Raw genomic sequence first — 14,818 nt, forward strand, 5'->3', positions numbered from 1 at the left:
ACCTGTATGTGAATGTTCACAGCAGCATTATTCACAAGAGTCAAAAAGTGGAAACAAATGACCATCAAGTAGAAAATGGATAAATAAAATGTGGTATATCCATACAATACAATACTATTTTTTTTCTTTATTTTTTATAAATAAATTTTAACAGATGTCCCCCTTTTAACTCCACTGATCCCCTCCACCCCATATCCATCCCACCCCTAGGCCCTCCCCACACCAATGCCCACGTCCATGGGCCATGCCCATAAACATACAAGTTCCCTGATTAATCTCTTCCCACCCACAACACCCTCCCCGCCTTCCCTCTGAGATCCCTCAGTTTGTTCCAAGCTTCAATGTCTCTGGATCCACTTTGTCCATCAGTTTATTTTGTTTATTATATTCCACATATAAGTGAGATCATCTGGTACTTGTCCTTCTCTGATTGGCTCATTTCACTTAGCATAATACTTTCTAGTACCCTCCATGCTGTGCACCAGGCCAAAAGGTCCTTCCTCTTCACAGCCACATAGTACTCCATGGTGTAAATGCGCCACAGCTTTTTTATTCACTCACCCACTAATGGGCACTTGCACTGTTTCCAAATCTTAGCTATTGTGAATTGCGCTGCTATGAACATAGGGGTGCATAAGTTCTTTGTGATTGGTGGTTGGGGTTCCTTAGGATATATTCCTAGAAGTGAGATCACTGGGTCAAATGGCAGGTCAATTTTTAATCTTTTGAAGAAACTCTATACTGCTTTCCTTAGTGGCTGCACCAGTCTGCATTCCCACCAATACAATACTGTTTAGCAATAAAATGGAACCAAGTATTGATATATGCTACAACATGGATGAGCTTCAAAAGCATTATACCCAATGAAAAAAGCCAGACACTAAAGAAAACATATTGTGTGATTCCATTTATATGAAATGTTCAGAATAGGCAAATCTACAGAGACAGAAAGTAGATTAGTGATTGACTCAGAATGGGGATGGGAAGTGACTGTAAATAAGCAAGGGATTTCTTTTTGGAATGATGGAAATGTTCTCCAATTAAATTGTAGTAACAATCACAACTCTGTAAATATACTAAAAAATTCCTTAAATTGTACACTTAAAAAGAATATTTATATTATATCACAGTAAAGCTGAGGTAAAGAGAAAATTTTAAAAGACTCTTATTGCATTTATTATGCACTTAAATGCTTAACGTATTTACTATCTCACAACTTTATGAGATTGACATTATTATTATTACCCCTATTTTACACTAAGAAAATTGAGGCACAAGCATAAGTAACTTGCAAAGTCACACTGTTAGAAAGTGACAAGAGCCAGGGTTTGAACCCAAGTAGTCTGACTCCAGAGTCAGTGAACACACAACTACATTAGCTAACATCTTACAGAGCCCACAATAAACATTCTTGAGAGTTAATTATTAGAATTAAAGCAATTATAATCAGCTTACAACAGTTGTTCTCAACCCTTAGCATATAAGAATCACCTGAGGAACTTCATAAAATTGTGTACTTCCACCAAACCCAAAACTCAGACATTCTAATACTGTAGAGATGATGCCACAAAGACTCCCAGTAAGTCTGATGAAGACAGTATGTGAGCACCGCAAAAAAAGACCATCCCCGGGACAAAGAATGCGTGTGAAATAAGACTGAGTTCTTTTCACCTCCTTCATTCATTTGCCTCAAAGAAGGTGGTACTGAAGATCTATGTAGATTAATTTTATTCAAGAATATTTTTGCCCATCTTACTTTACTCAAGTATTTGTGGATATGGCTTAAAGCCATGTTTTACAACATGCCTTTACAACATGTTGCAATTTTATAGTGTTCCAGAATAAGTCTTTAAGATTAATGAACTGAAGCCTCACTAATTTTGGAACCAAAGTGGCTAAATGATAGTTTTTCCATTAAATGTAATCAATAAGGAAAGTAAAATTAAGTTAGTAATTATGAGACCTGAACATGAGCCATCTAAATCTATCTATGTGAAACTAGAGATCAATTTCATAAAACTGACAAATCTCTGGAGGTTAACAAGGGTCAAGAAAACAAATTCACATCATCAACAAGCTAATAACTCAGGCTAAAGTGAATACAAGTTAAATTTAAAACCTTCCATTCTTTCTTCATAAGTATGCATGAGTCATCTCAAATAGTTATGTTTAATTCAGACTTTGTCCCATTATAAAGTGAACAACCATTTTTCATTAGCTTCCAATAAGAAGCAGGCCAACTACATGTGATTATGAATAGATATGAACCTTGTAGCTAGGACTCAAAATTTGAATTCTTTTTTTTTTAAATGGTAATCTGAAATTCACAAAAGAGGAAACCGTAATACCATGTCTGAGCTTTTCTCAGAAACAGATGCATTTGAGATCAACAGCAGAACTATACGAAAACAACTGGTTAAGATTAAAAGTGCAATTTCTGCCCAAAAAACAGAAGACATACAGCCCTGCATAGGTATCAGGCCTCAACAATGTTAACCTTCAAGGTTTAATGGTTCTCTAAATCTAATCCTAGAAAATGGAAACTAGATTTCCCTCAAACTAAGGAGCAATTCTCTCCACTACTCTAAGACAAACACAATCATTATAATAACAGCACCTATTTATTTTTTAAGTATCTACTATTTACCCACTATTCTGAGTACTTTGCATATATTCATTCTCTCATATCAAGCTAGGTAACCAAAAACTCTCCATTCCTCTTTCCTCACTCCCCCTAGCTAGCCATGAAACACATAATCCCCTACAGTGGGTTGGATCTGCACCTCCTGAAATCCTGGCAGAACTGCAAGATACCCAAAAAACAAGAAGATAACATAGTGTAATCATCACAGAACCCCTTTATGTATGAGTTCAGGGGTAGAAAATCCTCAGAAACAGAAAAAATACATACATTTAACAAGTTATTAAACTTCCAAAATGTATGAGAGACTGTAATAAAAAGGTAAAGATGAATATAAAATTGTCATTGCTCTCTAGAATCTAATTTTGTTGAGTGGGTCAGGGGCCCAGGGGTGGGGTGGGTGAAGAGAAGGACTGAGTTACATAATCATTTACAATAAGTGAATGCAGGTGGTATAGGGAAAAAACATAGGTCTCAAGTCAGGCTCCCCTCCCAAGTCTACAACTTATTGTCTGAATCACCTTGGCCAAGCTGCTTAACCTCTTCTAGCCTCAATTGGCTCATCTATAAAAAGAGGAACTATTACCTACCTCATAAGGTTGTTGGAAAAATAAAATAAATTATGTAAATGCCATATACAGTCTCTAGCTCACAGAATGTATTCAATAATTGTTAATATAAGCATCAGACCAGAATTATGTTTAAAGCACTACTGGAATCCTCTTGAAGAAATAACTAAATCTGCCTGAGGAAAACAGGAAAGAATTCACAAGAGGAGATGAAATCTGAACTGGGTACAAAAAATAACAAGTGTAACAGACAGAAGGTGGAGGGGCAGGGAGAGGAGTTGAGATGTTCACTAAAAATCTAACACCCCTAATACAGTTTGAGAGAAGGAAGGCAAAATGCTTAGTAAAGGCATCCTAAGTTAGCATTTCTATTATAGGATTTACCACTTTATATTGAAATTATGTGTTTCAATGGATGTGTCTCACACAAGAATTTAAGTTTATCAAAGGCAAGAACGGTTATTAATTTTTATACCCCAGCACCTAGCAGAGCACATAAATTAGGAACTCACTTTTTTTTGGTTTTTTTTTTAATCCTCACCCGAGGATGTTTATTGATTTTAGAGTAAGAGAGAGAAACATTGACCCGTTGCCTCCTGTACACACCCTGAAACAGGGATCCAACTCAAAACCTAGGTATGTGCCCCAACCAGTAATCAAACCCACAACTTTTTTGGTGTATGGGACGATGCTCCAACCAACTGAGCCACCCAGCCGGAGAAAGTACTCATCTCAACAAATAAATGTATTCCATAGAAAATATAAGCAAGTCTTTCACTATCTAAAGCCTGAAAGATATCTGACAGCAAAAAATTGCCATAATTCTGGGAATAAAACTATCAAGCCAAATTAAGGCATAACATTTCAATAATGCATACTAAATTCAACAGGATGAACTCATGAACTCACTTTCTCTCCAAATTGTTCAACGTTCCTAACCAGAGGTACACAGCCCAATCATCTATGAAATGTTTAAAAAAAATATTTGCTTTTGCCCAGCCAGTGTGGCTCAGTGGTTGAGCATCCACCCATGAAGCAAGAGGTACCCAGTTCGATTCCTGGTCAGAGCACATGCCCAGGTTGCAGACTCTATCCTCAGTAGGGGGAGTGCAGGGGGCAGCTGATGGATGTTTCTCTCTCATCGATGTTTCTTTCTCTCTATCCTTCTCCCTTCCCCTCTCTCTAAAATCAATTTTAAAATAATTTTAAAACATACTTGCCTTAGAGCTACCCTCACCCTTCATATATACTAGGCCTTTGGTGAGGAAAAAGAATGTGTGTGCCAGTGCGTGAATGAGGGTAGGAAGTACAATGCAAGGGTAGGAGGTACAATGCAAGGCCAGCATGGCTTGTTTTAGAGAGCGCCACAGACAACTGACTACAATGTGCAATACCACCCCCTACCACCCTCACACACTATTCTGCCCACCCCCACCTCCCATCTACCCCCATCCAATTTTAGAACTTCTGTTAGGTCATGAATGGGACTAGTCAGTTCCCAGCTCTAAGTAAGACTCAGTTGAGCCCTCTGCACCAGTATATCACCACCTTGGTTACTGTAGCAGATTATATTTCTTAAATATGGCCACACAATATCTCCTGTCCCACAAGCTCTTCTAGAGCCCACAAACTCCCCCACCTCCATCAAGAAGTGAAGTCTAATTCCCCTCCCCTTGAGTTCCTTGTAACTCTCTTGTGACCAATAAAACATGGTAGAAGGGATGGTTCGAGACTTCCAAGGCAAGGCCATAAAAGGTGATGCAGCTTCTCCCCTGTTAGCTTGGACACGTGCCTTTGGAGAACTGAGTAAAAAGTCTCACTACCCTGAGGCCACAGGTTCTGAGGAAGCCCAGGTCACATGGAGAGGCCATGTGTAAGAATTCCAGAACACCACCCCAGCTGAGTTCGTAGCCAGCACCAATTATCAGACATGTAAGTGAAGACTTTTCCAGCCCTCAACTGTTGGATCATCTCTAGCCTTTGAGTCTTTCCAGCTGTGGATCCAGACATTGTGATGTAGACACAAGCCATCCCTCCTGTAGCCTATCTGACTTACTGACCCACAGGATCCATGAAGGTAATAAAATGGATGTATTACAGCAGTAATTTGTGGTGTGGTTTAACACTACAATAACTGAACAGTTATATTTTAATAATTACTACTAGTCACAGATAAAGCATTAAAGACAGAATTAAGTGCTGATTTATCTGAAGCCTCAGAATTCCTTCTGTACATCTAAATCAGTTATCAAACTGATTCCCGACCATGTCACATTTATAAATTCCACTTTACTGCTTCAGGCATAGATTTTGACATTTCCACCTACCCACCAATCAGTTCCATTTTATTAACCCATTACCTTGAAACTTTATCTTTCTGAAATTTTACTTTCCAACTTCCTTACCACAAAACAACTCTCTGGCTTCTAGTCCCCAAGATTTGGAACCAGTGGACACATGGCTTACCACCATCATAAACTCTGGTCTAATGGCAGTTGCTACATTATTCAGGAAATGAGAAAAAAAAGAGAATCCAAGAGAAAAATAACCTAATTATACTAGCTAAATTCAAATTTTACCCCAATCTTTTTATAAAAGATTGATAAAGTCATTTACCTATGATACAAAGATACTACAAAACAGTAAAGAATAATACTTTATATGTCTTTAAACTATACTTCATAATTTATAAAGCATATTTCCCTTTCTAAATATTTATTTTAACATTAATATTAAAATTATTTTATCTTCTCCAAACCGCCACCAAATGTTACACTATGGGAAAACCAATAAAAGTATATGGCAAGAAGGAGAAATCTGTTTTAGGAGAAAATACATCAAAAGTAATTCACAACCTCAACTAAAGAACAAATATCAATTACCATTTAGTTAACTTTATATAACTAGTTCTCATCCATGAGCCAAACCAGAAGGTTAAATTGATGAATAATAAAAATCTTAAGATAATGTCTAATGAAAAGATATAGTAACTTTTATTTTTACACTATTTCTCATTGATGTATATTTTGAATTTATAAGAAAATTAGGAACATTACTTATAATTCATGATGCCAAAATATTTTCCTATAACATAAAGACTAATCAAAAGAAAACGAGGTCAGTAATAGGCCAGATCACTAAAGCATCATCTGTCAATATTACCTTACAGAAATAAATGCTGGAGTAATGATGGCCTCTTCATGGCTAACAAATGACACCATTTATTTGTATGACATTCTAGTCAGTGCTCTAGTTTGACCAGGTAATGAAATATGACATGAAGGGAAAAATATCTAAGGATACTGTATTCACTGGGATAAACATACACAACTATATACAGCAAAAGTCTTTTCTAAAAATCTAAAGGCAGGTTAAGTTATGGAGAAGCTTCTTTGGCTTATAAGAGTTCTTAGATAGAAAAATATATAATCAGCACAAAAACATAGCTAAGTGTATAAGAACAATGAAATGTTTTTTATGGTTTCTATTTTGCAACACAGTTACAGTTAATGGGAATTGCAATTGCAAAATTATTGTTTTTATGAAAAGAACCTTCTGTATTACTAACCAAATTCCTTTTTTTTTACTGATGTAGAAAAGTTCAAAACCATGATTCATTTATAGAGAGTACAAAAATAAGAAAAGTGTTCAAGAATAGACTAGAGGATCATTTACAAAGCAATAAAAAATTAAAACATGCATTTCTCTTACTGGCAAGGCAAATGCTTCTACACAAATGTCTGTAGCTGAATTTGCTGAATATTATAACATCTTTGAACAAAAAATGAGAAGCCTGAATTTAATATCTCATCTCCATTTGATATCTCGGTCCATCTAATAACTGCTTATCAAGAAATTTTTAAAATGTTTGAAAAATGTTAAGAAGTTTGATGATGTTTTCTTTCAATTTTCACTCAAATATGGAAGGCTTGAGCTAACAATAATAACTCAAATGTCTTCACAGAAATAAGAGTGACACATTTTATGGGGCACCCACCCATCACCAAAATCTTTTACGTTAAAAACGAAGTCATTTAATTTCAGAGTATAAAATGTTAATAAAGCATAAAAGGAAATTAAAACTCACATTATGTTTAACTATGGACTATTTCAAGATCAGACACAAGCCTTTCAAGTGATCTTAACATCGTATCAAAGTTTTCTAAAAGGCAACAAACACCATCTCTAAGAATTTGACTTCCAACCTATTCATGAATACAAGTACAATAAATTAAAATAGGCCACAGTGCTGTCAATAAATTGTACTTTGCCTCTAATCTGAAGTATAACCATTTTATCTTTGTTTTGCTTCTCCATCTGTCCCTTCAATATCTACTTCACATGTGCCAAGGTGATAAGCACTACAGTATGACACTGTTCATATAACTAATATGAATCAAAGAAGATTCTCAGAAATGTGACAGCCAGTTCAATAACTTCTCAATAATTCCTCAGTGCCTTCCTCAATACTGGAGGATCCTCAGAATACTGAGTATAAATAACAAAATATCTTTATTTTCAAGAACAAAAGAATTAAACTCTTTGTACTTTTTCAATTCTCTGTTGCAATTATCATCCTTAGATATTCAGACATGCAGATGTAAGAGCCTTGACTATCATGTTCTTCATTTTTAATAAACCCTGTAAACAATAGTATCACTTCTATTTAAAAAGGACTTTTAAGCTATGTTTTCCACTTCTTTGCACCTCTGGAACCCTTCTGAATGCTTTTCAAGTCCAGATTTCCCAGTACTCATGTAGAAGGGGATAAAACAGAAAAACTTTATTACTGATATAAAAACAAAAATTTTTTTTTTATTTTTTATTTTTTTAAATACATCTTTATTGGTTTCAGAGAGAGGAAGGGAGAGGGAGCTAGAGATAGAAACATCAATGATGAGAGAGTCATTGGTTGAGCCCGCAACCCGGGCATGTGCCCTGACCGGGAATCGAACCCCGATCGCCTGGATCCTAGGTCGATGCTCAACCGCTGAGCCACGCCTGGCTGGGCAACAAAAATTTTTAAACATGCCTGTTTTCATTACACTTACTTTCAAGATGCTTACATATGGGTTCCATGGAACCTGTAAAACTACTTTCCCAGATCATTCTACAATATAACGCCACTGCCAAAATGAAGTTATTAATAAATTTAAATAATTAAGTACCCTCATGCCCACAATGAGATAAATGAAATATTCCAAGTCTTCTTTTTTCATCCTTTATATAGTTTTGAGCTTCTAAATAAAGAACAGACAGATATTATCCTGATTTCAAAAGATTAATTACAGTATGACAAAATTAACTGATATGCTTAAAATATAGCAAGGCACTGGGAAGTAATAAGATCATTCAGAAAAGATGGTATATGAGTTAACAAAAATAAAGACACTTTGGACATTTTCTGCTGTCCAAAATGGTAATGGGATAACATCCTCAAAGGCTCTTAGGTAATAAAAGTAATAATAGAAGCTATCGTGTATTGAACATTCATCATGTAGCACCCTGTACTAGATGTTTAATATATATTATAAAATACATTATCCCCCTTTTACAAATAAGGAAACTGTGGCCCAGAAGGGTATGCCCAAGATCATAACACAAGTAAGAGGCAGAGCTGAGGTTAGAACTCAGTTCTTCTGTCTTGCTTCAATGGCCTTGTTCCTAACCTTTATGCTTTCTTACCTAAGGGAGCTTCAATTTCTTCATATATAAAACAATAACAACACCTATCTAACATGATCAAATAGTTATTAGCAATTATGTATATAAATCATCTAGTACAGTGGCTCAAAAATGGACGCTTACTCTTAATATCAGTAATCAGATAATTATCAGCTAAGATTTTTAAGGCTACAACTTTTTGGCACTAATAAACGGGCTTCTACTGAAAAAGATTCAAATATATATATATATATATATATACACCTATGACCTATGCCAAAAATTCTATTTTATAATAAAGATAAACATTGCTGGGGTTTATCAAATGGATAGTCTTAAAACAAGTATCTTAGAATAATTTGTTGTAGGAGTAATTTAATAATTGTAATAACTGTAGATGTTTTATATTATTGAAATAAATTTTGTGTTCTATTTATAAATAACTTTTAAAAGCTTGACCAAACATATCTTCACACAGAAACTTAGAGGCAAAACCCAGTAGAAGAGAAAAACTGATAGGTAAATAGCTAAAAATAATATTAATGTACAATTATTGCATGCTTACAATATGCCAGACACAATGCTAAGCATTTTATATCTTTCTTATTTAATAAAGTTTTATTTTTCAAAATGTACAGCTAGTGGAACCTGTTGTTCATGCATCTTCTCCAACAGTGAGGGCATCCCCACCTTTGGTGTTTCTGGTGTAAATTACTTGAGCTCTGTGTTTTGAAACTAGTTTAATAAGTCCTTTACTAAGGAGCTCCTGAAGTGCTGCCCTGGCCAAGGAGCGCAGATCTTCAGTCTCTTAGGAACAACAGGCTACAAAAACGGGTTACCAAAAAAAGTATGCATATTTCATATTTATGTCAATTTTTCTCAATTTTAGGGAGAGAGAAAGAAATAGCTTTGCTCACCAAAGTTTTAATGATGAGGATGGGATTTTAAAGTCTTAATCTGAGTGTTATGATTTTAGGTGATCCTTACTTTATTCTTTATTTATTTATTTGGGGGGGTTATTTTCTACAATGGCCATGTATCATTATTTTTCAGAAAAGAAAAATGAGAGGAAACCTTTCTCATTTGAGAGGAAAAAATGTCAGGCCGACTTACAGGTTAAAATATGCCAAGAGCCTTAAAAGACAAACAGGAGTTATCCAAGCAAAGAGGACATTTCAGGCAGAGGGCAACATGTGCCAAAGGTGGACACTACATGTAGTTTAGAAAGGAGAATGTTCAAGGAAAGGAGTGACAAGAGATGAGGGTAGACAGACAGACCTGAACTAACTTACAGAGAGTCTTACCTAACTTATATGCCTCCTCACTCCACCTACTGACAATGGGGAACTAATGAAGGTGTTAAAACAAGAGTACATTTCTACTTTAGCAAAATAAAGATCAAACAACACAAACAAAACCCCACTCAGGCCTGCAGTGTAGACTGTATTGGAAGGAGAACAGACTGGAAGCAGGGAAACCAATTCAGAGACTACCACAATAACCCAGGCAAGAAAAGCAGTGGAGATGGAGAAAGTAAGTCTTTGAGTCGTAGTAAGGAGTAAGAACTGAGGAAACTTCCTGGGGGATACACTGGTAGTGCAGAGACAGAAGTGGTTTGCTTAAACTATGGAGTTCAGAGAAGTCTTCCAAAAAGATATCCTTACGAATAAGGCTCTCAAGGATAGCACAGACAGCCTTTCAGGCAAGAAGTCTTTAAATGTTTCCAAAAGAAATATCAAACAGTGTGTTGGCTCACGCCCATTGAAAGGAAGAATAATAAGCAAAGTGTTAAATACATTAAAAATTAAAGCTCTTAACTACAAAAACAGACTCACAATTACTTATGAAGTTATAATAGAACTATGTATGTATACATCTCAAACCTCCTGAGGTTTAAGCTCTTCCAACAAAACCATATTACTGCCAGAAATAGAATATTCTGAACAGTTGTTGGATTTGAGTCATACTTAGAAATCACTTCAAGTCAAATGCAGGGTTTCATATAAATTATTATTTCATCTGCCCTTTTTTCACTGCTTGCCAAACTAAAATCTTTTAAATCTTTAATTTAGAATTGCTTAAATTACAAAAGTAAAATATTCTCACTGTAATAATTCAAACAATTCAGAAATGTAGTTCCTCCACCTTCCCCCAATGCCATACCCTGATTACCCTGAAATTACTACTTAAAATTAGTTGAATATTCTTCTGGGGTTTTTTGCTTACATAAACATATACATGTTTATATAGGGTTTGTTTACTTATTTAACAATAATGGGTTGATACAATCTATATTATTCTATAACTTGTTTTTACTTAAGATAATCATAACTCAAGCGAATATATTTAACAGGTGTACCTTTTCATTTTTAGTATCTGCAATAATGTGAGCATACCATTTGATATATAATTAGGACATATCTGGGTTTTTGCTATTACAAATAATGCTACAATTATTATCACTGTATATTTCTTTTCTTTTTCTGTATATTTCTTTAAATACTGGTCCTTATATTTCTATCAGATAAATCCCTGAAGAAGAATTTCTGGGTCACTTATGTTCAGTCCATCAAATCAAAGGTGTTTCTAAAAAGTACATGTAGCCCTGGCCGGGTGGCTTGGTTAGTAAGAGCTCCTCCCCAACACCAAAAAGGTTTCGGGTTCCATCCCCAGTGGGGGGTGCGTATGGGAGGCAACCAATAGATGTTTCTCTCTCACATAGATGTTTCTCTCTTTCTCTCTCTCCCTTCCTCTCTCTCTAAAAATCAATAAAAGAGAACATAGATCCCTAGGTGAGGATTTAAAAAAAAAAAGATTTAAAAGTAAATACATGAATTTTTTTAACGTGCATGTAGATTTAAAGACGTTTTAGTGAATCCTGGAGACCTATTGGCCCTACTGTGTAGCTTGGAGATGAAACAAACCTTCGATGGCCCCTCAATGACAGAAGGTCACAAGGGTGACTCAATAGTGACAATCACCTTAAACTTCAGGTCCCACCACCAAGACTGCTTTATACTGAAGCCCTGGGATGCCAGGCCCCTGTGGCCACGCCCCCCACCTCCATCCCAACTCGCCGCCTCCTCCACACACCCACGCCCCTCCCGCCCCATTGGGGAGCTGGACAAAGCACCGCCCAGGGGAAGCAGACGACTGCTACCACTGTGGGGTGACCTTGACCGAGTGTCTCCCCCTCAGTTTTCTCATCCGTGATCTGAGGCTGGTGCTCTGTGCCCGCCTCCTTCCTCAGGCCTGGGTTCCGCATCCAAGGCCTCAAGGCCGGGGGGAAGCGGAAGCCCTAAACCCCACGCTGCGCCCCGCAACTGTCCCGCGCCAGCCCCCGCCGGCTCCGGGGTCCGCGGCCACGCGCGCTACCTGCGATCTGCGAGACGAAGGCTTCCGCCACCAGAGACATGTCGGCTGGGCGGCCCCGCGCCCGCGGTTCCTGCGCCCGCGGCCCTCAGCGCGCTCCTCCGCAACCCCGGCGGCTGCTGGCCGCTCAGAGGCCTGGCCCGGCTGAGACTGGGACTCGCCAAGCCCACCACCACGGCGGCCGCGGCGGCGAGGTCCCCAAGGTTACCGCCGGGTCCGGCCGGGAACTTCCGGCGCAGCTGACAGCGGCGCCCGGGCGCTTCCGCCGGCCCCGCCCCCTCCCTGCTCCGCCGGGCGCGCGGGGCCGCGTGTGCTGGGCCCCTGCCGCTGCCGGGCGCGTGGAGGGAGGCGCGGCGGGGGCGCGGGGCCCCCGGAGACCCTGGCCGCCAGCCTGGGGCGTGGGCAGGGGGACCTCGGAGGTGTTTAGTTCCTTTCTGTAAGCGGGATTCTTGTAAAAGCAGGTCGCATTTTTAAGCGCAGACGAGATGCCCGGCACTTTTTAAAATACAGCCAGCGCTCCTTTCAGTCCGTCCGCTCCGCCCCCGGCCAGACGGTGCTGTTCGCGCCATTTTACTGATAAGAAAAGAGGCTGAGAGAGTTCAAACGCGGGCTCGGGCCGTCGGCGCAGGCCCACGCTCACCTCCACGGTAATCTCTGTTCTACTGCACTGCTAGGTGGTTTAGCCCATAGACAGATATTGGTGTTTAATTAGTCCTTTATTTAGAGATGCTTGCCAGAGAGGAGGAGACTTGGGCGGCACCTGAGCTGAGAGATTGTTTGCCCTTCAACTCTCTGCGCCCCGATGAAGCTCATCTTGGGGAGTAAGAAGGCTCTAATCTCACGCCCTTCCCCCTTCTGGGGTGAGGGGCAGAAAGAGAAGACGCTAAATCTCAGTGACTTTTTAACCCCTTAACCTAATTACTTCTGAAATTATACATATATAATTAAAGAAAAACCAGAATGTGTTTAGATTTAGAGGCATAAAATATTATAAGAAGAGCAGGTTTCAGAGATGATCTGGTAGGCCAAAGCCCACTCTCACTGATGAGAGACAGGTTCAAGGAGGTGAAGCGACTCATTTTAAATCATACAGTAAATCAAAAAGTCAGATAGCTTCCTAGTTTTTGCAAAGGAAACCTGGTGTTTTAAGAATTACTGTCGATGACATATGACACCTAGAAAGCTATGTCTCCTTTCTTTGTGCTTCCATAACTCTCTAAATCTCTATTACAGTTTACTGTTCATATTTCTGGCTCCTTAACTAGTGTATTAGTTTCATAATAGATTGCCACAAACTAAGTGGCTTGAAAGAACAAATGTTCTGGAGGCTAGATGTCCAAAGTCAAGATGTCCACAGGGCCATGCTTTCTCTCAAGGCTCTAGGGAGGAATCCTTCCCTGCCTCTTTGTAGCTTCTGGGGATTACCAGAAATGTTTGGCCTTCCTTGGCTTTAGGTATATCACTCAGATCTCTGTCTCCATCATCACATGGTATTATCCCTGTGTGACTGCATCCAAAGTTCCCTTTTATCATAAGGGTACCAGTCATTGAACTAGGGCCCACACGAATACAATATGACCTCATCTTAATTTCATGTGCAAAGACTCTTTGAACATATCTTTATTTATTTATTTATTTATTTATTTATTTATTTATTTATTTATTTATTTACAGGTATGGAATGGATTCTACTCACTACAGTAGACAGTAGATATATTTTTTTAATCTTATCCAGATTTATATCACCCTCTGCAACTAGAAAACTGGTTGAATTAAATATAAATTTACCCAAAAACTTACATGAACACAAACGCAGTTAAGAAGCAGAGTCTTCTCAGTGGCTGACCTTCAGAGTTGACAAGAGGCTGAAATAATAGAGATTTGTTGTTTGTTTGTGCTGAGGGAAGTAACACTGATAGTAAAGAGTATGCTATGCCCAGTTTCCTCATCATCATCCAATGGGTGGCACTGACCAAGAGAAATGAACTGTTACAAGTATTTTGGTGTCAAGCAAAAGAAAGGCTTTCAGTTCCCATCTGTTCTCTGCACAGTGGAGAATTTTCTATAACCTGTAAAAGTGAAGATTATCAACTATTCAAGTTCTATTACCAGGTTTGGTAGGTCACCATTAAAAAGCTGAAGATAAAATATTTTGACTTCTTTTTGACACATGCAGGGTTTTTAATATTTCTATATCATAAACCTGAACCAAAGTTCTTAGAGAGTACTTAGAATTGAACCAAATCTAACAAGTCCAAAGGGCAGAGGTGAGCCCCAAGTGGAAGAGAATGGCAAGAGCCAAGGACTTGGGCATTCAGGCAAGAGAAACAACAAGATGAGAGGCAAAGGAGAATGTGCCCTTGAACTGTCAGTACCCATCTATGGCTTCATGCATTGCACATGGATGAACTGGGCTGGCTCAAAGATACTGGGTTGGGACTGATACCAACCCTGTTCCAGCAGGCTTTTGAGAAAGAAACAGGGATCTGCTGAGGGCACTGTCTATGCCAAACCTTTCTTCATTGTAGCCGGAGAAACAGAAGCATTAGTGCCATATGGATTCACTTTTTCT

The 14,818-nt window shown here is 38.3% G+C and overlaps 1 protein-coding gene across 1 annotated transcript in view; it reads right to left on the bottom strand.

Moving 5' to 3' along the window:
* MTX2 (metaxin 2) overlaps positions 1 to 12,356 on the bottom strand; it is a 45,673-nt gene extending 33,317 nt beyond the window's left edge. The window contains exon 1 of the mRNA XM_087819747.1: positions 12,250 to 12,356. Coding sequence (XP_087675873.1) covers positions 12,250 to 12,289 — 40 coding nt within the window. The 5' untranslated portion in view covers positions 12,290 to 12,356. The remainder of the gene's footprint in view (positions 1 to 12,249) is intronic.
* Between the last annotated feature and the right edge of the window lie 2,462 nt (positions 12,357 to 14,818).

This window comes from Miniopterus natalensis, chromosome 8, assembly GCF_054644295.1.
Source record: "Miniopterus natalensis isolate mMinNat1 chromosome 8, mMinNat1.hap1, whole genome shotgun sequence".
NCBI classification, from domain to species: domain Eukaryota; kingdom Metazoa; phylum Chordata; class Mammalia; order Chiroptera; family Miniopteridae; genus Miniopterus; species Miniopterus natalensis.